Genomic DNA, 23686 nt, shown 5'->3' with positions numbered 1-23686 from the left:
CACTCTGAACACAATAGACTAGGGAACTCTTCCCTAGACAGTATTAGAAGGCACTTCCCTAGACAGTGTTACAGGCATGTGCCACCAATGTTAGAAGAATTGGCGAGAAATGTCACTAGCAACTTTTAGCACTTTCCAGTGGTCCACACTCGGCCAAATAGTCTTCAAAAAGGAGGCTCAAATCAGGCCCCGTCCTGACTCCAGGCACAGACCCTGGGGGGACCACCTCTGAGACACCACGTTTCTTGCCAATCTGCGTCAACTTCCTGACAGTCTATCACGTAAGGGAGCAAAGGGATTTAACAGTCACTCTTCCACAGTTCAATTGTTTTGTCATTTTCTAGCGCGGCTAGAGGTGATGTTTTCTGTTGGGTGACAAGCTGTTGAGATCACACCACCTGTGTGGCCTTGTAATTTCTGTACAATCAGTTTCGTCTGAAGGTTCCAAATGTAAAGAAGTTTATCCTCTGAGCCAGACACAATCCGCTTCCTGCCAGTAACAGAGAAATTGGCAAATATGCAGTATTTCTCGTTCTTGTGGCCAGTGTACATCTTCAGGCACTTCCCGCTGCTGTAGTCCCAGAGCTTCAGAGTGTTGTCCAGAGTGGCAGCCAGGATGTATCTGCTGTTCTGGGAGAACTTCACCAAAGACACAGGTGGGTTGTCATCATCAGTGAGCATCTTCAGGCACTGACCCAAGGCGGTGTCCCAGATGGACAGAGACCATCATAGATACTTGAAACTATCAAGAATCCATCACAATTAAAATGAATGGCTGAGACTGGATCTGAGTGAGCTGGCAAAATCTTGAGGCACTTCCCTGTTTTCACATCCCATATCCTCACACTTTCATCAAAGGATCCTGAGACAGTAAGGTTGGACTGGGGATTGAAGTTACAGCAAAAGACATAATTGCTGTGTCCCTTCAGGGTTTTCAGACACTTTCCCGAGCTCACGTCCGGTATTTTGTATCTTCAAGGTTCTGTCATCGAGGCGGAAACAAAAAGGTTAGAATCTGAGGTCCAGGCTACATCGGATATTCCCAGCTTGTGACCAGACGGTTTTCTCAAATTTCCCGTCATATGTACCCCAAATTTTAATGAGTTTATCAGCAGATGAACTTGCCAGCCACTCTCCATTCGGGCTGAATTTCACGAAGGACACTGCGTTGGTGTGGACAGCAAGGGTGAACTTTAGAGCATAGTTTGGCTCCAGGGCTGTAGGCTTGCTCTGAGTGGCGGATGACGAAGGGGTCGGCTGTGCTCTGGTGGCCTCTCCTCCTCGGTCGCCAAGGCTCTGACGCTGGCCGCACAGGGGACGTGGACAGAGGGTCCTGGTGACAGAGGCAGTCTGCTGGGCCGCCGTGGCAGGCCGGGTGCTCGGGGCGTCGGCGGACCCCGCCTGGACGGCAGCGAGGACTATTCATTTATATTTTTTGAGACAGTCTCACTGTGTTGCCCAGGCTGGAGTGTAGTGGTGCATTTTCGGCTCACCGCAACCTCTGCCTCTCCGGTTCAAGCGATTCTTGTGCCTCAGCCTCCTGAGTAGCTGGGACTACAGGCACGTGCCACCACGCCCGGCTAATTTTTTTTTTTTTTTTTTGGCGGAGTCTGGCTCTGTCGCCCAGGCTGGAGTGCAGTGGCGCGATCTCGGCTCACTGCAAGCTCCGCCTCCCGGGTTGACGCCATTCTCCTGCCTCAGCCTCCCGAGTAGCTGGGACTACAGGCGCCCGCCACCTCTCCCGGCTAGTTTTTTTTTTTTTTTTTTTTTTTGTATATTTTTAGTAGAGACGGGGTTTCACCGTGTTAGCCAGAATGGTCTCGATCTCCTGACCTCGTGATCCACCCGCCTCAGCCTCCCAAAGTGCTGGGATTACAGGCGTGAACCACCGCGCCCAGCCCGGCTAATTTTTTATATTTTTAGTAGAGACGGGGTTTCGCCATATTGCCCGAGCTGGTCTCGAATTCCTGACATAAGGTGATCCGCCCGCAACGGCCTCCCAAAGTGTTGAGTTTACAGGTGTGAGCCACCCCGCCCGGCTGAGAATTTTATTTCACCAAATGATTCTCTAGCTAACAAATGTTTAACTGCCATTGGCCTACACTGTGCAAAAGGCCTATTAGATAATATCTAGAAATGTCAAAAAAATTAGCCTGAAAAGTAATCCATTTTTTTTCCTGTAAAATAAGTTAAGGTAGCTTGAGCTATTTCTATTTTAAGTTGGTAAGGTTAGGCCTGGTGGTGGCTCATGCCTGTAATCCCAACACTTCGGGAGGCCAAGGCGGGCAGATCGTTTGAGGCCTGGAGTTCAAGACCACCCTGGCCAACACGGTGAAACCCCATCTCTACTAAAAATACAAAAATTAGCTGGGCGTGATGGTAGGTGCCTGTAATCCCAGCTACTTGGGAAGCTGATGAAGGAGGATCACTTGAACCCAGGAGGCAGAGGTTGCGGTGAGCTGAGATCATGCCACTGCACTCTAGCCTGGCAGAGTGAGGCTGTTTGAAAACAAAAGAAATAGGGTTAAATTTACATCCCAAACTGTACTTGGATCTATAAAGACATGCATTACTTTTTTTTTTTTTTTTTTTTTTTTGGAGAAGGAGTTTCACTCGCCCAGGCTGGAGTGCAATGGTGTGATCTCAGCTCACTGCAACCTCCACTTCCCAGGTTCAAGGAATCTCCTGTCTCAGCCTCCTGAGTAGCTGGGATTACAGGCATGCGCCACCACACCCGGCTAATTTCTTATTTTTAGTAGACAGGGTTTCACCATGTTGGTCTTGAACTCCTGACCTCAGGTGATCCACCTGCCTCGGCCTCCCAAAATGTTGGGATTACAGGCATAAGCCACTGTGCCTGGCCCATGCATTACTTAAAAAAAAATTTTTTGAGACACAGTCTCTGTCACCCAGGCTGGAGTGCAGTGATGTGATCTCGGCTCACTGCAACCCCTCCCTGTCAGGTTCAAGTGATTCTCCTGCCTCAGCCTCCCAAGTAGCTGGGATTACAGGCACGCACCACCACACTCAGCTAATTTTTTGTATTTTTGGTAGAGATGGGGTTCTCACTGTGTTGCCCAGGACTAGTCTGAAACTCCTGAGCTCAACTGATTCGCCCACCTCAGCCTCCCAAAGTGCTGGGATTACAGGCGTGAGCCACCACATCTGGCGAGGACATGCATTACGTTTGTAATCCTGGCTCGTTGTAAGAATTCAAAACAGAATTGGCTATCCACTTTACGTATTTTACAACATGGCCACCTAAAAGTGTCCTTTTTGATATGCAGAAAAAGTAGAAAGGCAGGATTCAGTCAAAAGATGAATCTCTGAGTTATTAGTATTTTGGAAGGAAATTCCTTTCTCAGGTCTTTATCATCATATAACACAACCAATGTGAGAAATGAAAGGAATAGTGCATGTGGATTTAGCAAGCTACTATACAAATAAAGGTTAATATTTCCAGGTTCTATTTCCATGCCTTAGGCAGCATTATAGCCTTGGTTTTTCCAGAGGGACTAAATGTGATCAGCATAAAACAATTTTGCAGGTTCTGAAGTAGTCACACCAATGTAAAAAATTAACATTTACACTTTTTTTTTTTTTTGAGACAATCTCACTCTGTCACCCAGGCTGGAGTGCAGTAGCATGATCTCACCTCACTGCAATCTCCACTTCACAGGCTCAAGTAATTCTCGTGCCTCAGCCTCCCGAGTGGCTGGGATTACAGCCACCTGCCAACCTGCCTAGCTAATTTTTTTTATTTTTAGTAGCAATGGAGTTTCACCAGGTTGGCCAGGCTGGTCTCAAACTCCTAACCTCAGGTGATCCGCCCACCTCAGCCTCTCAGAGTGCTGGAATTACAGGCATGAGCCACCAAGTCTGGCCAACATTCACTCTTAAGCCTTTCTAAATTATTCCAATATTATAAGGACAAAGGTTAATCATAACTGATCACAGTTTCAACCTATGAAACTGTGATTATGTTACTGTGACTGTTCCATCACAGTAACAAATGAAGTTTTTATTTTTCATAAATGAAATGTAATGATGATGTTAACAGTGGACTGGAAAATCTGGAAGTTTTTGTTTTTTTTGAGACAGAGTCTGGAGAGCAGTTACAGTGTCCAGGCTGGAGAACAGTGGCACCATCTCAGCTCATTGCAACCTCGCTTCCCAGGTTCATGTGATCCTCTCACCTCAGCCTGAGTAGCTGGGACTACGGATGCATGCCACCACATCTGGTTAATTTTTAAATTTTTCTGTAGAGATAGGGTCTCACCATGTTGCTCAGGCTGGTCTCAAACTCCTGGGCTCAAGTGATCTGCCCGCCTTGGCCTCCCAAAATGTTGGGATTATAGGTGTCAGCCACCATGCCTCGTCTCTGGAAGTTTTTAATGCATTTTAAAATTATTTAACAGAAAATTCTTACAAAGATATTTTAAGATTACATCACAGCAAGCAACTGTTTATTGGGACAAAGAAGATATACAAAAAGCCAAATGAATTACTGTAATTAAATCTATAGTTTATTGACTTTTTTCCTTTTTATTTATTTATTTGAGATGGAGTTTTGCTCTTGTCACCCAGGCTGGAAGGCAATGGTGCGATCTCAGCTCACTGCAACCTCCCCCTCCCAGGTTCAAGTGACTCTTCTGCCTCAGTCTCCCGAGTAGCTGGGATTACAGGCGCCCGCCACCACGCCCGGCTAATTTTTGTATTTTTAGTAGAGACAGGGTTTCACCATGCAGGCCAGGCTGGTCTCGAACTCCTGAGCTCAGGTGATCCACCCGCCTCGGCCTCCTAAAGTGCTGGGATTACAGGCGTGAGCCACTACGCCTGGCTACTGACATTTTTTTGTTTTAAGCAAAGAGGTGGGGTACATCCACTGTAGTCCAGGCATTCTAGCACCACCTCTGTTATTAACTGGAATCAAATTTTAGAAATTTCTGTGATCTTGAAGGTCTTGAAGTTTTAGAGGGTTTTTGTTTTTCTTTTAGCCACTAGATTTTTCAGGAAAAATTCACCTATTTAGGAAAAAGGAAAACACATTAATATCAACTTAAAGTAAATAACAGTGAGACAACTATTTCAAAATTGTATTTTTGGTGTTTCCCCTTTAAAGAAGACATTTGTATTTATTGACACTTCCCTCTTCTCAAATCTCAATGGCAATATTTTTCTAACCTAAATATCCCCTATATCTTTGGCCTTTCTCCCCGGCAATAATGACTAGAGTCTCCTACTACTATTCTTTCTAGTAACTCAATATTACGAAGGGTGGCCCTACTGTATACATGGGTCTGCACATTTATTCTACTTTATGTGCACTATCTATCCCTCATCACTGTCAAAGTATTGCTCTTGGCAAAATTCACTTCCAAGAGCAATTTTGCTACATTATTAGGCTGGATCTGATGTTTATAAAACAGACCTCGTTGCAGTTGAGCAGACGCATCTGATGGAATCTCTTTAGCTTATTCCCCTCTAGGGAAGCAAGAGCTCTTTGTTTGTAATGGGCTTTCTCTCCACCGCCTGAGTTGTGCCTATGCAGTAAGTTAGCAGCTTAGAGGGCACATTCTCTTTTTAGGCCATTAGCATTCCATTTAGTCTATTGCTCTTACAGCATGACTCCATGCTTATTGGTAGAGCACAGCACTGGAGGCCTGATTTTACGAGGAGTCTGATTAACTTCTCTTTGCCATCTTACATATGAGTAGAACTGTGATGAGTGTATCTACATATAATCTCTGCAAATCCCAAGGCTCATAACCCAGCCAAGTAATCCATGCTGCTCCATACCTCCTCCGAATGTCGTGGGAGTAGCACCAACTTTATCAGACCCTAATCCATCATTTTAATCTAATGCTCATCATGTACCAGAATTTGATCTTTTCCTGGTAATTTAGAAAGCATCAAAAAGTTCATAATTTACTTCCTTTTATATGTTAGAAATTTTTCTTTAACAAAAGAAAAACTCCTTTCAAAGGATATTACTCTAACCATTATAGAAGCTGATAGTGGTTCTATCCTTCATATGTATTTTTAGCTTGCCAGCAGTGCTGCTTGAAGACTAAATCACTTGCGATTACTGGTTTTCAAAATCCTCACATCCTGTCAGTCAGTGGTGAATCAAATTCTTGGGTTTTCAAACTATGATGAGCTATTAGTTCATTAAAATGTTTTAAATTACTATTTTTATTTATTTATTTATTTTTGAGACAGGATCTCACTCTGTCACCCAGGCTGGAGTGCAGTGGCACGATCACAGCTCAATGCAGCCTCAACCTCCTGGGCTCAGGTGATTCTCCCACCTCAGCCTCCTGGGTAGCTAGAACTAAAGGTGCGCACCACCACCCAGCAAATCAGCCACCCAGCTAATTTCTGTATTTTTGTAAAGATGGGGTTTTGCCATGTTGCCCAGGCTGGTCTTGAACTCCTGGGCTCAAGTGATCCACCCACGTCAGCCTCCCAAAGTGCTAGGATTATAGGCGTGAGCCACTGCACCCGGCCTTAAATGTCTTTATAGGAACATACTGAATATTACTAATACTGGAGCATTAATTTTTTCAAATAGAATTTGTTTAATTTAAACATATTTAAGATTTAGACTCCAATATACAAAGCAATCATTTACAACATCATCACTTTAGATCAAAAAAAAAAAAAAAAAAAAAAAAAAAAAAAAAAAAAACACCAAATCTAGCTTATTTATTTATTTATTTTTGAGACAGAGTCTCGCGCTGTTGCCCAGGCTGGAGTGCAGTGGCGTGATCTTGGCTCACCACAACCTCTGCCTCCTGGGTTCAAGCCATTTTCCTGCCTCAGCCGCCCAAGGAGCTGGGACTACAGGCACACGCCAACATGCCCAGCTAATTTTTGTAATTTTTTTTTTCTTTTGGAGATGGAGTCTTGCTGTGTTGCTAGGCTGGAGTGGAGTGGCAGGATCTTGGCTCACTGTAACCTCCGCCTCCCGGGTTCAAGCTATTCTCTGGCCTCAGCCTCCCGAGTAGCTGGACTACAGGTGTGCACCACCATGCCCAGCTAATTTTTGTATTTTTAGTAGAGATGGGGTTTCACTATGCTGGCCAGGATGATCTCGATCTCGACCTCATGATCCACCCACCTCCCAAAGTGTTGGGATTACAGACATAAGCCACCGTACCCGGCCTAAATTTTTGTATTTTTAGGAGAGACGAGGTTTCACTATTTTGGCCAGAATGGTCTTGAACTCCTGACCTTGTGATCTGCCCGCCGCGGCCTCCCAAAGTGCTGGGATTTCAGGCATAAGCCACCACGTCCGGCCAATACCTAGTTTATTTTTAAAGAGACAAGGTCGACAGGTGTGGTGGCTCACGCCTGTAATCCCAGCACTTTCGGAGGCCGAGGCGGGCGGATCACAAGGTCAGGAGATCGAGGCCATCCTGGTTAACACAGTGAAACTCTGTCTCTACTAAAAATACAAAAAATTAGCTGGGCGTGGTGGCATGTGCCTGTAGTCCCAGCTACTCGGGAGGCTGAGGCAGGAGAATGGCGTGAACCTGGGAGGCAGAGGTTGCAGTAAGCCAAGACTGCACCACTGCACTCCAGCCTGGGTGACGGAGAGGGACTCCACCTCAAAACAAAAATAATAAAAAAATAAAAAATAACGGCCGGGTGCAGTGACTCAAGCCTGTAATCCCAGCACTTTGGGAGGCCGAGACGGGCAGATCACGAGGTCAGGAGATCAAGACCATCCTGGCTAACACAGTGAAACCCCATCTTTACTAAAAAAATACAAAAAACTAGCCGGGCGAGGTAGGGGGCGCCTGTAGTCCCAGCTACTCAGGAGGCTGAGCCAGGAGAATGGCGTAAACCTGGGAGGCGGAGCTTGCAGCGAGCTGAGATCCGGCCACTGCACTCCAGCCTGGGCGACAGAGAGAGACTCTGTCTCAAAAAAAAAAAAAAAAAAGAACCATCTAAAAAAATAAAAAATAAAGAGATGAGGTCTCACAATGTTGCTCAAGCTCTATTTGAACTCCTGGGCCCATGCGATCCTCCTGCCTCAGTCTCCCAAGAAGGTGGGACTATAGGCACACACCACCTCACCTGGCCTAGCTGTTTCTTTATTTTATTTTTATTTTGAGACACAGTATCTTGCTGTGTCGCCCAGGCTAGAGTTGTAGTGACATGATCATAGCTCACTGCATCCTTGAACTCCTGGGCTCAAGTAATTCTCCTGCTTTCCAAAGTGCTGGGATTAGAGGCATGAGCCACCTTGCCTGGCCTCTTTATTCTTTTTTTTTTTTTGAGATGGAGTCTTGCTCTGTCACCCAGGCTGGAGTGCAGTGGCATAATCTCGGCTCACTGCAAGCTCCGCCTCCTGGGTTCACGCCATTCTCCTGCCTCAGCCTCCTGAGTAGCTGGGACTACAGGCGTCCGCCACCATGCCCAGCTAATTTTTTGTATTTTTAGTGGAGACAGGGTTTTCACTATGTTAGCCAGGATGGCCTCGATCTCCTGACCTCGTGATCCCCCCGCCTCCCAAAGTGCTGGGATTACAGGCGTGAGCCACCGCACCCGGCCAGCCTATTTATTCTTAATAATTGTAATTGTTAAGTCCAACTGACAAGGACATCATAAACACTTTCTAGATTAAATTCAGTCTTCAGATATGTTCTATGGATCCTCTGACAATCATTATCACGTGACTTTTTATCCCTTGGAAACTGATTTTATTTTCATAAATCAATTCAAGCTATTGATTAAAATAAGAGCTGAAATTCCAAAGGTAAAAAAAAAACTGCATTGTAGCTAGTAAAACCACTAAACGTTTCTATGGAGAAAAATAATCTTATGGATATTTTTCTGTTGCCTCTGGGGGAAAAATACAAAGAAATGTAATGACGTAAGCAATGCTATCAAACAGATACTTTTCAGTGCTTAAATTGATTGAAATTGGTAGTCTGGAGATGCAGCTGGCATCATTTCCAAATAAACTATGTATTTCTCAGAAAACCCTATTAGATGCTTGACATGCTCTGTCGTATCTGAATAATCTACTACTGAAATCTACACATAGAATAAATCAATAAACTAATTGTTTCTGCTTTTACTATAGTAGCTGAGTTACAAAGCAGGGGGCTGAATTTGTTTAATAAACAAAGGATTAAGAGAAACTTTTCCTTAACATGATCCCCCATGGAGCAAAGCTCCTAAGCATGTTCCAGGAACAAAAACTACGCCCTCTACCAAGACCACCAAAGGCATTACAATTTGTCAAGAGTTTTAGTGATTGGTGGTAGAACTTAATGTGGAAAGTTAATGGCCTAAATAAAACCATGCCCTGCAATCTAACTTACCTGCTTTATATGAAGAACGCACCAAAGGGCCACTTGCAGTATAATGAAATCCAAGTTCATTTCCTACTTTTTCCCAGTATTGGAATTTTTCAGGAGTAATATATTCTTCAACCTAGATTTAAATAATTACTTCTGATCAGATTTTAGAATTCCTCTTTGATTCTGCAGAAAGTCTATACCCATTTATGCAGAACGCTCTTCACTGCATAATTTATCTTGCCTCCACCCCCAGGCTTTTGTCCTCTCCCTCCTCCCTGTTTACTGGTTACTTGTTGGCCACTCTACTGGGATGTAAATACAGGGAATTATAGAGGCAGGGAAGCGTATCAATTTTGTGCTACATTGGCTATTCCAAAGGACAGAAAAAGAAGAGATTATCTATAGAGATTATTTATCTATATTTTTCCTTCATTAACAGGTAAATTCAAGAATTACTCATGCCTATCTGATTCTTGAGGACAAGACTGTCTTACTCAATTTGTATCTTCTGCTTAGCACTGTGACTGGCACATGGTCACTGCTCAACACAAGCTTCTTGAATGAATGGATAAACGTCCATGATAGAAACAGAAACAATGGTTTCCCATTCTTACTTCGCCTCTGGCTCTAACATAACAAAAAACAAATTACACAATAACCAAGTGTAAATGAGTGCCATTTCCCAACTTTTAAATTCTTTTTCTCTAGGTCACTTGAGTTGTGAAATTTGTGGAGAAAATGGGGGAGGCAGCAAATATGTGCCAATGTAGCTGATTTATGTAGATAATAAAACTGGGACTTACTAGTATACAGCTGACCCTTGAACAACATGGTAACTGCACAGGCCCACTTATGTAACATATAAAATGTGTGTTAATTGACTTGTTATTGGTAAGGCTTCTGGTTAACAGAAGGCTATTAGTAGTTATGATTTTTTGGGAGTCAAAAGCTATACATGGGCTGGGCGCAGTGGCTCACACCTGTAATCCCAGCACTTTGGAAGGCTGAGGCGGGCGGATCACCTAAGGTCAGGAGTTCAAGACTAGCATGGCCAAAATGGTGAAACCCCATCTCCATTAAAAATATTACAAAATTGACCAGGTGTGGTGGCTCACACCTGCAATCCTAGTGCTTTGGGAGGCCAAGGTGGGTGGATTGCCTGAGCTCAGGAGTTCAAGACCAGCCTGGGCAACATGCCAAAATTCTGTCTCTAAAAATATAAAAAAACTAGTCAGGTGTGGTAGTTCATGCCTGTAATCCCAGCTACTCAGGAGGCTGAGTCATGAAAATTGTTTGAACCTGGGAGGTGGAGGTTGCAGTGAGCTGAGATTGCACCACTGCACTCTAGTCTGGGTGACAGAGCGAGACTCTGTGTCAAACAACAACAACAAAAATATCTAAATCTATATCTATATCTTTTTTTTTTTTTTTTTTTTTTTTGAGGCGGAGTCTCGCTCTGTCACCCGGACTGGAGTGCAGTGGCCAGATCTCAGCTCACTGCAAGCTCCACCTCCCGGGTTTACGCCATTCTCCTGCCTCAGCCTCCCGAGTAGCTGGGACTACAGGCGCCCGCCACCTCGCCCGGCTAGTTTTTGTATTTTTAGTAGAGACGGGGTTTCACCGTGTTAGCCAGGATGGTCTCGATCTCCTGACCTCGTGATCCGCCCGTCTCGGCCTCCCAAAGTGTTGGGATTACAGGCTTGAGCCACCGCACCCGGCCTATATCTATATCTATATCTGTATCTACAGATATAATTTAGCCAGATGTAGTGGCACCTGTCTGTAGTCCCAGCTACTCAGGAGGGTGAGGCAGGAGAATCACTTGAACCCAGGAGGCAGAGATTACAGTGAGCCGAGATCGTGCCACTACACTCCAGCTTGGGTGACAAGAGCAAAACTCCGTCTTAAAAAAAAAAAAGCAAATCAAGATACGTGTACCTTAAGATGACGCCTTGTTGGCTGCATATATTGTCCTAAAGTCAAGCAGTCTACATCTGCCTCACGAAGTGCTGTAGGAAGAAAAGCACAAATTACATTAGCAAATACTTTAATTGTAGACCTAGCCATAATTTTCCTGAGGAATATTTAAAAACGGTGTGAACTTTATGACAGTCCATAATCCTCATGTTGGGGAATAAGATAACACCTATTCATTCAAAAGTATTATGTGCCAGGGACTGTGGTAAGGACTGAAAACAGGAATAATTAAGACAGTCATGTAGGGCATGTAGGGCTTATAGATACTTAAGGATAAATACTTCTAATAGTACAGAATAAATGTTAAAATAGTAGTGGAGGGTGTTTTAGAGTAGGAGTCTGTTTGGCAGAAAAGGTATGGGAAATAGCATATGCAAAAACCTGAATGCACCTATATTATAGAGCAAATATGTTGCATTAGGTTTTTACTCAATGCACAAGATATGCTATGGGGGCTGTGGTTTAAACTGTGACGTATCAGAACCTTTCTAATAAACTGCGTGCAATTTGGTAAACAGCAGCTCTTACTATATGAACTTACTACTCTTTGAACCACTAAATAACTACAAGCAATCTAAGGATCCTCTGCTAAAATTAAAACTTTGATTCCCAAACTTTAAAAAGTCCAAGAATCACAAAGCAAATGGACTTATGGGACTAAGGTTCAGCAAAGTCCGAAGCACACCATGTTATGTGACAATGCTACAAGTAAGCTCTTTCTCAGAGGCTTGGATTAGTCTCATTGATCTATGAACTGTCAGTGCCTGGTACCTGGCTGGCTCTCCAAAAGTGTCCAATGACAGAATGAGAAAAGTGAATGAAATCATGCTATCAGTGGATGCAAGGATGGGGAATAAAATGGGATATAAATTTCGTATCCTGAGCTTCATGCATGTCACTCCATGAAATCCCAAGAAAATTTATTTCCTTTGCTTTATTTTCTTTTTTAACTTGTATTTTAGATTTGGGGGTGAATGTGCAAGTTAGTTTTCTTTTAATGCTGCTATTTATAACCATATACTTTGTTCTGAGAAGGGCCTTCAAAGTGAGTGAGTTCCTGCTATTACTCAAATTAGATGGGAAAGATTTTTTCATTTTTCAGTTTCTTTACCTTTCATTGTTGCATATACTTGCTCATCATTCTCGCCTAAACCCAACATTATAGATGTTTTAGAAATAACATCAGGCTGAACCTTCTTGGCATGTTTCAGTACACGCAGGGACTGATCAAAATTGGCCCGAGGATCACGAACCTTACTGGAAAACAGCAGGACTGTTGTCAGCAAGAATTACAAGTTCAACCAAGTACATAGTTACGCAAGCAACCTGAAAGACCAGAGAAGTACATTCTGCACATTATCTTAAACCACATAGTTGAAAGGTAGCACTTATGCACAAATGCCTAACTGTTAATTTAGGAAAGAAAAGGCCTCACTGGGCTCCCTAGCTCTGCCTCAAGCCTGGGGCAGAGAAAAGTACAATGGAAGAAATTACTTCAGTTGATGCATTGAGAAACCAGAATTCCGAAGCAAAAAATTAGGAGAGAAAGGAAAAAAAAGCAGAAGAGAGTCTCTATGCTGAACAAAGAAAAAAATAAGCTGAACCCACGTCACAGGGTTGAAACTTTCATGTTCATTTCTTTTCTGAAGACTAAGCTGCCCTCTGCTGGTAAGTACACAACACTGCCACCTCTTAGGTAAAGAAATGCATGATTCTGGAATTTTCACTGGAAAGGATCATGTTTCTTAAGTGAAACCAGGGAACTGGCACCCACTGGTGGTGGTATCATGACAAGGTTGCAACAGGCTGTGTACCGTGGCTTAAATGACTTATCATTTAAGCCAAAAGGCCAGAAAGCTTCTGATGTTAAACCGGATTTCATTTCAATTCTAATGCAGCTTTATTTTCTGTAATTGTTTTTCATCAGACACTAGTTAACAGGAAAGAAACAAATTTATGAATTTAAATATAACTGAAACTGACAATACAGAAATTACTTTTTAACAGAATTTCTCCACTGAAATTAAGTTACGGTCTCTACTGTTTATAATTTAGTGAAAATGATGGTTATTGTTTACTTTAACTTATTTCAGGTTCTATGACACAGATCATATGTAGAAGCTAATAAAATCACTGCTAAATGCTAAATTAAAGAAAAAATGATATTAATCTTGCCTGAAGCTTAAAATGTTCATTTTTCTAAAATTTGAATGGATGTGGATAATAATCCTTACTTTTTACATCAGTGTTACTTGCCAATAATTACTCTTAATTACTGAAATTATTAGGAGTAAGAAAGCATAGTGTCTACTTTTTTAAAAAAGTACATCTGAATGATATGAGTTTTTCTTTTTTTTTTTTGAGACAGAGTCTCGCTCTGTCGCCCAGGCTGGAGTGCAGTGACGGGATCACAGCTCACTGCACGCTCCACCCTGGGTTTAGGCCACTCTCCTGCCTCAGCCTCCCAAGTAGCTGGGACTACAGGCGCCCGCCACCTCGCCTGCCTAAGTTTTTTGTATTTTTTAGTAGAGACGGGGTTTCACCGTGTTCGCCAGGATGGTCTTGATCTCCTGACCTAGTGATCCGCCCGTCTCCGCCTCCCAAAGTGCTGGGATTACAGGGTTGAGCCACCGCGCCCGGCCGAGTTTTTCTTTTTTTTCTTTTTTTTTTTGAAGAAGTCTCGCTCTGTTGCCCAGGCTGGAGTGCAGTGGCACTATCACTATCTTGGTTTACCACAGCCTGTACCTCCCAGGTTCAAGCAATTCTCCTGCCTCAGCCTCCAGAGTAGCTGGAATTATAGATGGGCGTCACTACACCTGGCTAATTTTTTGTGCATTTAGTAGAGACGGGGTTTCATCATGTTGGCCAGGCTGGTCTTGAACTCCCGACCTCAGGTAATTCGCCCGCCTTGGCCTCCCAAAGTGCTAGGATTACAAGCGTGAGCCACGAGTTTTTCTTCGGCATCATTCATTACATATATTAGTGCTGTATATACATATATATATATGTATTTTTTTTTTCTTTCTTTCTCTTTCTAGATGGAGTTTTGCTCTCGTTGCCCAGGCTGGAGTGCAATGGCGCGATCTTGGCTCACTGCAACCTACGCCTCCCGAGTTCAAGCGATTCTTCTCCTGCCTCAGCCTCCTGAGTAGCTGGGATTACAGGCATGTGCCACCGCGCCCAGCCGAATATATTTTTGAAGCCTTTTCTTTAGAATTACAACCAAAGCAATTGCTCTAGTGTAATTTTTCCCTCCTTCGAAAACTTTTTTGTGGGGAGGGGGAAACAAACAACTCATTGAAATTTGCAGTCTGATATTATTTAAAAAAAAAAGAAAGAAAAGATGTTCATTATTTATGTGTATTAAAACACACAGTAACTGTTAGTAATATGATTAACACTTTAATGTTTATAATATAAAAATTAAGTATATTATAAATATAAAAATACAATTATGCAGTATAAATATAGTGTTTATAATATAAACACTAAGTAACTGATATTGCTGGATGGAAATACTACTATGGATGATATTTATGCTGTTTTTGTTGGTGATATTTTCTGATTTTTATGTAATAGACATAGACTGAGTTTTCCTAAAAAACAAAAAAGAATAGAGTTTACTTTATAAAAGTCGATGGCAAAGTTCACCCCTGGAAAAGGTAAGTATATATGGCATATTTTGACCCACCTAACTTCCCAACATTACTTTGTACACGTATTCACCTCTGTAATTCTGGGACTGTTTCTACATTATGTGCATACACGTCTAATCCTGACAGAGCAACTTTTTCTATTGCTTTGAGATCACCTCGAAAATCAGGAGTAAGACATTCCACAAGGATTTTTGGATTCCTAGGGGGAAAAAAGAGAATTATCAAACAGAGAGAAAGCACTGACATACCTGTTGCTCAAAATAGAAATTATCAGTACTCATTCAGTATGTTTCAACACAGTAACCTTTAGAACTTCGCCAAGCAAAGTATGAACATACAGATGTTCATACAGGAACCATTATAAGAAAAAAAAAAGCGGAATATTAAATAGTATGTACACATTGGTTAAAACACACCTGTAGGCAAACTGAATAAAATTTCAAATTATATATAGTAGACTTTTAAACCTAATTTGAGTAGGTTTTAGAAAAAGTAAATAATTGTAAGAAACTAAAATATGAAATATTAAAACATTAAATATAAAACTTTACTCTTTGGAAAGTAAATTGAGATATTTCTTATATAAATGTGAATATTATTTGATTGCTTTCATTTTGATTTCTTTAAAAAGTCATCAAACCATACTCTCCTCCTTTCCTCTAGGCAAATATTTCACAAGTACTATGGGTTTTAAAAACTATTTTCTGGGTTGCTGAGTCATGAGCTTTGTTAAACGAAGTACGAAGCTAAACATTAATCTTCCTATTTATGTTGTGGTTATATCTATTCATCCAAGCATTATAATGTGAACTGGGTCACAGAGCTGTTCCCTTTGACACCAGCAAAAATGACTGAAACAGCTGACAAACTTTTTCATAAACCCACTGGCAAAGTGTCTGGAGTTGTTCCCTGAAAGAACAGATGTAGAAAAGACTACATGTACACCTTTATCATGAACATACGAGATGTTCAAAGAACATATCCTATAATTCTGTTTTTTTTTTTTTTTAAATAAAAACGGGGTCTTGCTCTGTTGCCCAGTGCATCATAGCTCACTGTAACTTTGAACTCCTAGGCTCACACAATCCTTCTGCCTCAGCCTCCCAAGCAGGTAGGACTACAGGCGCATGCTACCACATCCACCTATTTTTTTTTAAATTTATTTTTTGTAGAGACAGCATCTCCCTATGTTGCCCAGGCTAGTCTTGAACATCTGGCCTCAAGCAATCTTCCTGCTTTGGCCTCCCAAAGTGCTAGAACTATAGGCGTGAACCACTGTGCTTGGTTCTACTGCTTTTTTAAACTGCAAGCTAAGACCCATTGAAGCTTGTAAAATAAACTTAGTGGGCTGCAAACAGATTTTTCAAAAATGAACTATAGTAAATAGAAAACAGAAAATACTAGGGAATCATTTAAAAAATTTACTAAGTGTGCTTAGGTGCCAAACTAGTACTGAGTTGTAGAAAATTAGAATAATCCCAGGACTTCGGGAGGGCGAGGCAGGAGTATTGCTTGAGGCCAGGAGTTTGAGATGAGCCTGGGGAATGTAGCAAGATTCTGTCTCTAAAAAAAAAAATGAAAAAAAAATTAGCCAAGCATGGTAGTGTGTACCTGCAGTCCCAGCTACTTGGGAGGCTGAGGCAGAAGGACTGCTTGAGCCCAGAAGTTTGAGGCTGCAGTGAGCTATGACCAGGCCATTGCACTCCAGCCTAGATGACAAAGCAAGACTGTCTCTTAAACAAAACAAAACAAAACAAAACAGGTTGGGTGCGGTGGCCCAGGCCTGTAATCCTGCATTTTGGCTCAGGTGGGTGGATCAATTGAGGTCAGGAGTTTGAGACCCATTCTGGCCAACATGGTGAAATCCTGTCTCTTACTAAAGGTACAAAAAATAGCTGAGCGTGGTGGCATGGGCCTGTAATCCCAGCTACTTGGGAGGCCGAGGCAGGAGAAATGCTTGAACTAGGAGGTGGAGGTTGCAGTGAAATGGCACCACTGCACTCCAGCCTGGGCAAAAGAATGAGACTCCGTCTCAAAAAAAAAAAGAAATCATTACTAAGAAGACCAGGTTTATACTTTTTAAAGAAAATTATTCAAAGTTTAGACTAATGCTCTAATATGAGGGAGGGATTCTATGGGCTAAAGGTCTATAGATAAGTTCATGTTACTGAGCCCCTAAAATTCTCTGCAAATATATATCTGTATATACAAATATGCTTTTTCCAAAGAAATGTGTACATAATTTCCAGTGAATTATCAGAAAACTATGAAACTCCCCAGAAAGTGAATAATCCCTGCTTCAAGGTAAAGAACTTAAACTGAACTCATGTGGGTCCAAAACGGTCCTTAAATTACACAAACAAATGCAAAAATAAGTACCTTTCCTTTAAATATGATACAGTCTTTGCAATGTGTTCAGCTCCCCCATCAGGCATATCTAGAAATAAAAGAATCCACTGCTGAAGATGATGTCACCATTTAGAGCCAATTTCTGGTAGAGGCCACGATGACACACTAACCATCTCGATCCACAGATGTCAGGACAACATAATCCAGACCCCATTCTGCAATTGCCTTTGCAGTATTGTAGGGCTCACTGGCATCCAGTGGAGGAGGATTTCTTGCAGTCTTAACAGAACAAAATCTGCAACCTCTTGTACATGTGTCACCCATCAACTAAAATAGAAATGTTACAATTTAAATCAAATAGACAGATGACCCTTAGGGACATAATGTTGAGAGAATAAAGCAAGTTGCAAAGAATGCATTCAGTTTGCTTCTGTTTATAAGAAATTTGAAACATTCGAAACTAAATGATAGTCAAGAAACACAAACATATGTGATACAACTAAAAAGAAAGGGAAATAATAAATTCAGCAATAAGAATAGTGTTCAGGGAAGAGAAAAGGGGATGGGATCAGGAAAGGACACAAAATTTAAATTTAAAAAACAAAGCAGGGTGCAGTGGCTTGCTCCTATAATCCCAGCTACTCTGGAGGCTGAGGTGGGAGGATTGTTCAGAGTTTGAGACCAGCATGGGCAACACAGTGAGACCCTGTCTCTAAAAATTAGCTGGGTGTAGTGGCATGTACCTGTAGCCTCAGGTATTCAGGGAGGCTGAGATGGGAGGATCACCTGAGCCTAGAGTTCGAGGCTGCAGTGAGCTATGACTGTGCCACTGCGCTCCAGCCTGGGTGACAGAGTGAGACTCCCATTTCTTCAAACAAAATAGAAACACAACTGAAAAATGGGATTCTAAAATACAGTTTAGGGGCTACAGAGGGGGATTCAAAGATAATGCTAATGTTTTAATCTCAAACTGGAGGTATGAAGGTGTCTGTTCTGTTATTCTTTATAACTTACAGTTTATAAGATACTTTTTTTTTGAAACAGGGTCTTGCTCTGTAGTCTAGGCTGAGATGCAGTGGCATGATCATGTCTTACTGCAGCCTCGACTTCTTGGACTCAAGTGATCCTCCCACCTCAGCCTCCCCAGTAGTTGAGTATACAGGCAAGTGCCACCATGCCCAGCTAATTTTTTAAAACTTTTTTTTGTATGGACAGGGTTTTACTATGTTGCACAGCTGGTCTCGAACTCCTGGGTTCAAATGATCCGCCTGACTCAGCCTCCCAAAATGCTGGGATTACAGGCATCAGCCACTGCACCTGGCCTATGAAGATACATTTTATCTACTCAATAATCAAAAAAGATGATTTTAAAAGACATAAAATATGTAACAGATCAATGTGCAGGTCTCCATGAATGTGAAAACAGAAAGCACAGCTCCTTCTTGTAGAATATATTAAACAGAAAACACATAAAAAGTTAAGCAATCATGAATAATGTTTCCAAAAATTGATAGGAGAGGTATCTCAAGGCAGCGCGTGATTAACTATCACATAAATGAAAGAACCAATAACAGATTTATGCAGAGAAGAGTGAAATCACAACAGGTTGGATTATTCTATCAGGTTTTTTCTTAATATTTTTCATAAATGCAAATGTAATGAAAACTCTGACCAGAGATACATAACGCACATTTTTAGGAAGACAGAACATATTCCCTTTCAGTTTCTAGACTAAAGCTGTAGAGGCTGAGGCTGGCCCTACCATGATCGTGGCTGTGGCAGTGGCATATTCTCCACCTCCCCAACACTCTCCAATATTGGGACATCGAGCTTCCTCACATACCTGTGTACAAAAGGAAATGGAACACCATTAGGTTGACAATATCCACCAACTAAACAATTGGTGACTATGATTAGACATTTTAAACTACTCATTGTTTACAACATATTTTGAAGACATCCACTATTCAAAAATGCTGTTAAGACCAAGTGCGCTGGCTCACGCCTGTAATTCCAGCACTTTGGGAGGCTGAGGCGGGAGGATTGCTTGAGCCCAGGAATCTGGTACCAGTCTCGGCAACATAGTGAAACCCCGCCTCTACAAAAAATCGAAAAGTTAGCTAGGCATGGTAATGTGCATCTATACTCCCAGCTACTCAGAAGGCCAAGGAGGGAGGATCACTTGAGCCTGGGAGGTCAAGGCAATTGTGCCACAGCGCTCTAGCCTGGACAACAGAGCAATGCCCTGTCTTAAAAAAAAAAAGGGGGGGGGGCTGTTAAACTGCCAAACTCTATATTAAAATTAGAGTGTGGTGAGCATGTCCTATAGAGGTGTACTCCCTTACACAATTATATAAGAATGGACAGACTTGAATTTTTATTTTTTTAAGGATGGAGTCTCACTGTGTCGCAGGCTGGAGTGCAGTAGTGCCATTATGGCTCACTGCAATCTCCACCTCCCGGGCTCAAGTGTTTCTCCTGCCTCAGCCTTCCGAGTAGCTGGGACTACAGGCTGACGCCACCAAGTCCAGCAAATTTTTTTTTTTGTATTTTTAGTAGAGACGGGGTTTCGCCATGTTGGCCAGGCTGGTCTTGAACTCCTGACCTCAGGTGATCCTCCTGCCTCGGCCTTCTGAGTGCTGGAATTATTGGTGTGAGCCACCATACCTGGCCAAACTCTCATTTTTAAATTAAAAACTTTATGAATGTATATACTTCATATGTGCAAATAAAAAAGTCTGAAAGAATATATACTGAACAGTTAAAGGTAAAAGAGCGTGCTTTATATATGGCATTGTGTATGTGACATAGCTTCACATTTAATTTTATATTCTTTCCAATGAAACATGTATCTAATTTGCAATATAAAACAAACAAAGCTTTGTTTCCAAACTTGTAGGGCAAAAAATCTTTTTGTTTGCAGGAAAAATGATTCTAAATATATTTCCATTCCTGGTAGTAATGTATCACTTAACATATTTACTTTCTTTGCTATTATTTATATATTTATTAATAATTTTTAAGTTGTATAAATGTAGAAACATGGCTTTTGGTTAAGAGGAATAATTTACACTTTGACAACTTACTGTATGGAGGTTTAAATTCCGCAAAGTGTTTTTCAGTTTATTGTAATTTTTCCCCATGGGAATCTCTGTCTTTAGCCATGGAGGTAGTCTTAACCTAAGGAAAGCCAAACATAACTATTAACAAATATGCTGCCAAATAATTACACAGCTTTGAAGTTAATTTCTTCTATTACAATTCCTAGTTAATACTTTTTCTATAATCTTAGAATAACTCTTATAATTTCTGTCATAAGAGTAAGAACACAGAATCAAATTCAGCCTTGCTCAAACCACTTTAGAAAACACCAATAATTGGCCGGGCGCGGTGGCTCAAGCCTGTAATCCCAGCACTTTGGGAGGCCGAGACGGGCGGATCACGAGGTCAGGAGATCGAGACCATCCTGGCTAACATGGTGAAACCCTGTCTCTACTAAAAAATACAAAAAAACTAGCCGGGCGAGGTGGCGGGCGCCTGTAGTCCCAGCTACTGGGGAGGCTGAGGCAGGAGAATGGCGTAAACCCGGGAGGCGGAGCTTGCAGTGAGCTGAGATCCGGCCACTGCACTCCAGCCTGGGTGACAGAGCGAGACTCCATCTCAAAAAAAAAAAAAAAAAAAAAAAAAAAAAAAAAAAAAAAAAAAGAAAACACCAATAATGGGGCCAGGCACCGTGGCTCACGCCTGTAATCCCAGCACTTTGGGAGGCCGAGGCAGGTGGATCACCTGAGGTCCAGAGTTCGAGACCAGCCTGACCAACATGGAGAAACCCCGTCTCTACTAAAAATACAAAATTAGCTGGGCGTAGTGGTGCATGCCTGTAATCCCAGCTACTCTGGAGGCTGAGGCAGGAGAATGGCTTGAACCCTGGAGGCGGAGGTTACTGTGAGCCGAGATCGCGCCATTTGCACTCCAGCCTGGGCAACAAGAGCGAACTCTGTCTCAAAAAAAATAAAAAAAAAAAAGAAAACACCAATAATGGAGTGTAACAGGGCACTATGCTCATGTCTACCTTTTTTGCAAAGCCAGAGTTACACTATTCTAATAAGAGAATGAGTTTTTGATATCTCATCCCTCATGAATGATACTGCCAAGAAGTACTCTATTTGTTTAGAGTGAGGTAAGATCACAACAGTGCATTGTCTGCTCTACATTCTAGATTTCATAGTGGTTACTCAACGTAAAAAAGATCTAAAATTTGGAGTGGAGACTGTGAATCCTTGGTTCTCCATGACTTCCATCCACTTGTGATATAGAAGGAGCTGGATTAAGTTCTCTCTCAACACAATCTACCTTCTACATAAAATTCCGTAACTCTTTTAAATTAAGGAAGGTATCCATAGGTCATATGTAAATTGACTAGGAGAAGTACATGTTAGATCATCAACACCTAGTAACCCAGATCTAACAGACTAGTAGCAAGGCAATAATCTCTACTCTGAAGAAGTTGGATGCCGGGTAGAAAATGGGGAGATGGCAGTGTAACATAGTAAGGGCACAGAGAAAAGAGATTCCAACAATTTCATCTGCTTACCTGTTCTATCTAGTTGTGTTATCACATCTTTCTAATGATTTTTAGCTAAATTTAACAAGTCTGATATAAAAAACAGATTCTAGGGCTTGGTTATATCTGAAAATAATGCACAACAAAGGAATGGGACGTTAAAATTATCTCAAATTTTCAATTACCTTTCTCCTTTCTGGCGTTTTAGGTTTCCTTTATATTCATCCCAGGTGCTCCTGTCTGCAAGATCACCAGATACAAAATCTTGAAGGCCTGGTCCATTCTGTAAGAGTTCCTTTTTTTTATCTGGCAAGGAACTTAATGGTCTGACTGGGCTGCATAAATATCTCCCAAATACCTAAAGAAAGAGTTCATTATGACATTTATTTAGTGGAGTCCAGAATAATTTACTTTTAACCCATCATAACACCTAAAAGTAAGCCTTTTGGTAAAGCTAAAAAAGTGTTTCAGAAATTATGTCAAACTAGGAGCTCTAGTATTCTAGGGCATTAGAATGTAATATAAAAGATGACTGAAGGAAGCAAACCTAAAAGAGAGTAAGAGTTGACTGTTTACTACTGAGTTTAGAACAGATTTGGAAATCTCTGGAACTATCTAACATACATCAGACTTTCATGTACTCCACTACCAGGAACTACATGTTTGTCTTTCAACAAGATTGAACTGCAATAACTGAAGAAGGTGCCACAGTTCTGGTCCTGACTTGAATCAGGGGCGTTTAAAGTGAAGTGTGCAATAAATCTCTCGAGTTTTGAATAAGCATAATTGTTGAAAAGTAGGTTAATAATGCTCAGTTGGTTTCAGGTAACTGGAAGGGGGAAAACCAAGCCTAACGTTTTTACCTTTTTTTTTTTTTTTTTGAGACGGAGTCTCGCTCTGTCACACAGGCTGGAGCGCGATGTCGGCTCACTGCAACCTCCGCCTCCCGGGTTCAAGCGATTCTCCTGCCTCAGCCTCCCGAGTAGCTGGGATTACAGGCGCGCGCCACCACGCTCAGCTAATTTTTGTATTTTCAGTAGAGACGGGGTTTCACCACATTGGCCAGGATGTACATTTTTACTTTCTAGGTTACATTTTTTCTGTGTTTGAACATGGCAGTCAAGAACATAAGAAATCATGGTATTCGGCTTTTACATCTGAACACAAACATGCGTGAGACAGCCAGAACACTACAAAATCCGCGAGTCTGCACAGGTAACGTAAAAGAACCTTCGACAACTCAAAAGAGTGCCTGTTAGGGTGTTGCACGATTGCTACTGCACTTCTCAATGTCTGCAGCTAAAGCCTAGAGGACAGGTTTGTGTTCTCTGCGGCTAGAGTGGTGTCTTACACACAGTAAGAGTCCAACACAGAATAGCTATGTGGGGTGCTCACTGCAGTGCTCAATAAATATAGGGTACAAACCACTCTAAACAAAAAATAAGTCCTCAGTGCCGGCCCAGAGAGACTTTCAAACAAACTGATGCCAGAGACTCTATATCAATATCTTGCGGCTGGTGGAAGAATGACATGAGATTACACGAAAAATGTTTAAAACTGCCGTTGGCTAGAAGTAAATGCACTGACCTTTATTATTGGGCGTGGGCGCTCTGAAGGGATAGGATCCCCCCACCCCACGCCCAAACCCGCTCGCCCCGCGGCTCACCCGGGGCCCCAGGGTGCGGGCTGCATCCCCGCAGCGTAGAGACATTTCCTCTTTAGAACTAGCGCAGTGCAGGGATTGAGAGATCGCTGACTCCCGGGAAAGGACAGGTCGATAACACGTCGCTCCGTTTACGACAAACAGCCGAGCTGCTCCATGA

General features: G+C 42.0%; 1 protein-coding gene and 1 pseudogene across 3 annotated transcripts; both read right to left on the bottom strand.

Moving 5' to 3' along the window:
• Nucleotides 1-299: 299 nt before the first annotated feature.
• LOC104679345 lies at nt 300-2094 on the bottom strand (annotated as a pseudogene).
• Nucleotides 2095-4436: 2342 nt separating this feature from the next.
• Nucleotides 4437-23686, bottom strand: LIAS (lipoic acid synthetase). 3 transcript variants are annotated; one of them, XM_010384480.1, is made up of 11 exons: nt 23530-23686; nt 22049-22221; nt 20386-20479; nt 19062-19142; nt 17470-17626; nt 17330-17387; nt 15021-15149; nt 12406-12551; nt 11256-11326; nt 9339-9450; nt 4437-5024 (listed from the first exon to the last, which is right to left on the bottom strand). In XM_010384480.1, the coding sequence occupies exons 1-11, from the start codon at nt 23572-23574 to the stop codon at nt 4972-4974; spliced, it is 1119 nt and encodes a 372-aa protein (XP_010382782.1). In that variant the 5' UTR covers nt 23575-23686; the 3' UTR covers nt 4437-4971. The 3 variants fall into 3 exon arrangements, with proteins under 3 accessions (XP_010382782.1, XP_030777418.1, XP_030777414.1); XM_030921554.1 differs by lacking the exon at nt 15021-15149 and having other exon boundaries at nt 4866-5024; XM_030921558.1 differs by lacking the exons at nt 17330-17387; nt 17470-17626; nt 20386-20479 and having other exon boundaries at nt 4549-5024; nt 23530-23660.

Source organism: Rhinopithecus roxellana, chromosome 2, assembly GCF_007565055.1.
Source record: "Rhinopithecus roxellana isolate Shanxi Qingling chromosome 2, ASM756505v1, whole genome shotgun sequence".
NCBI lineage: Eukaryota > Metazoa > Chordata > Mammalia > Primates > Cercopithecidae > Rhinopithecus > Rhinopithecus roxellana.
This window is presented reverse-complemented; position numbering and strand designations above follow the sequence as displayed.

Bases quoted from the DNA above. Each gene is read 5' to 3' on its own strand.
- LIAS (XM_010384480.1), bottom strand. From the start codon at position 23,574: ATGTCTCTACGCTGCGGGGATGCAGCCCGCACCCTGGGGCCCCGG. The intron at 22,222-23,529 runs GTGAGCCGCGGG...CTCTTTCTTTAG, and splicing joins CCCGCACCCTGGGGCCCCGG to GTATTTGGGAGATATTTATG. The intron at 19,143-20,385 runs GTAAGTTGTCAA...TTTTGTACACAG, and splicing joins GGAATTTAAACCTCCATACA to GTATGTGAGGAAGCTCGATG.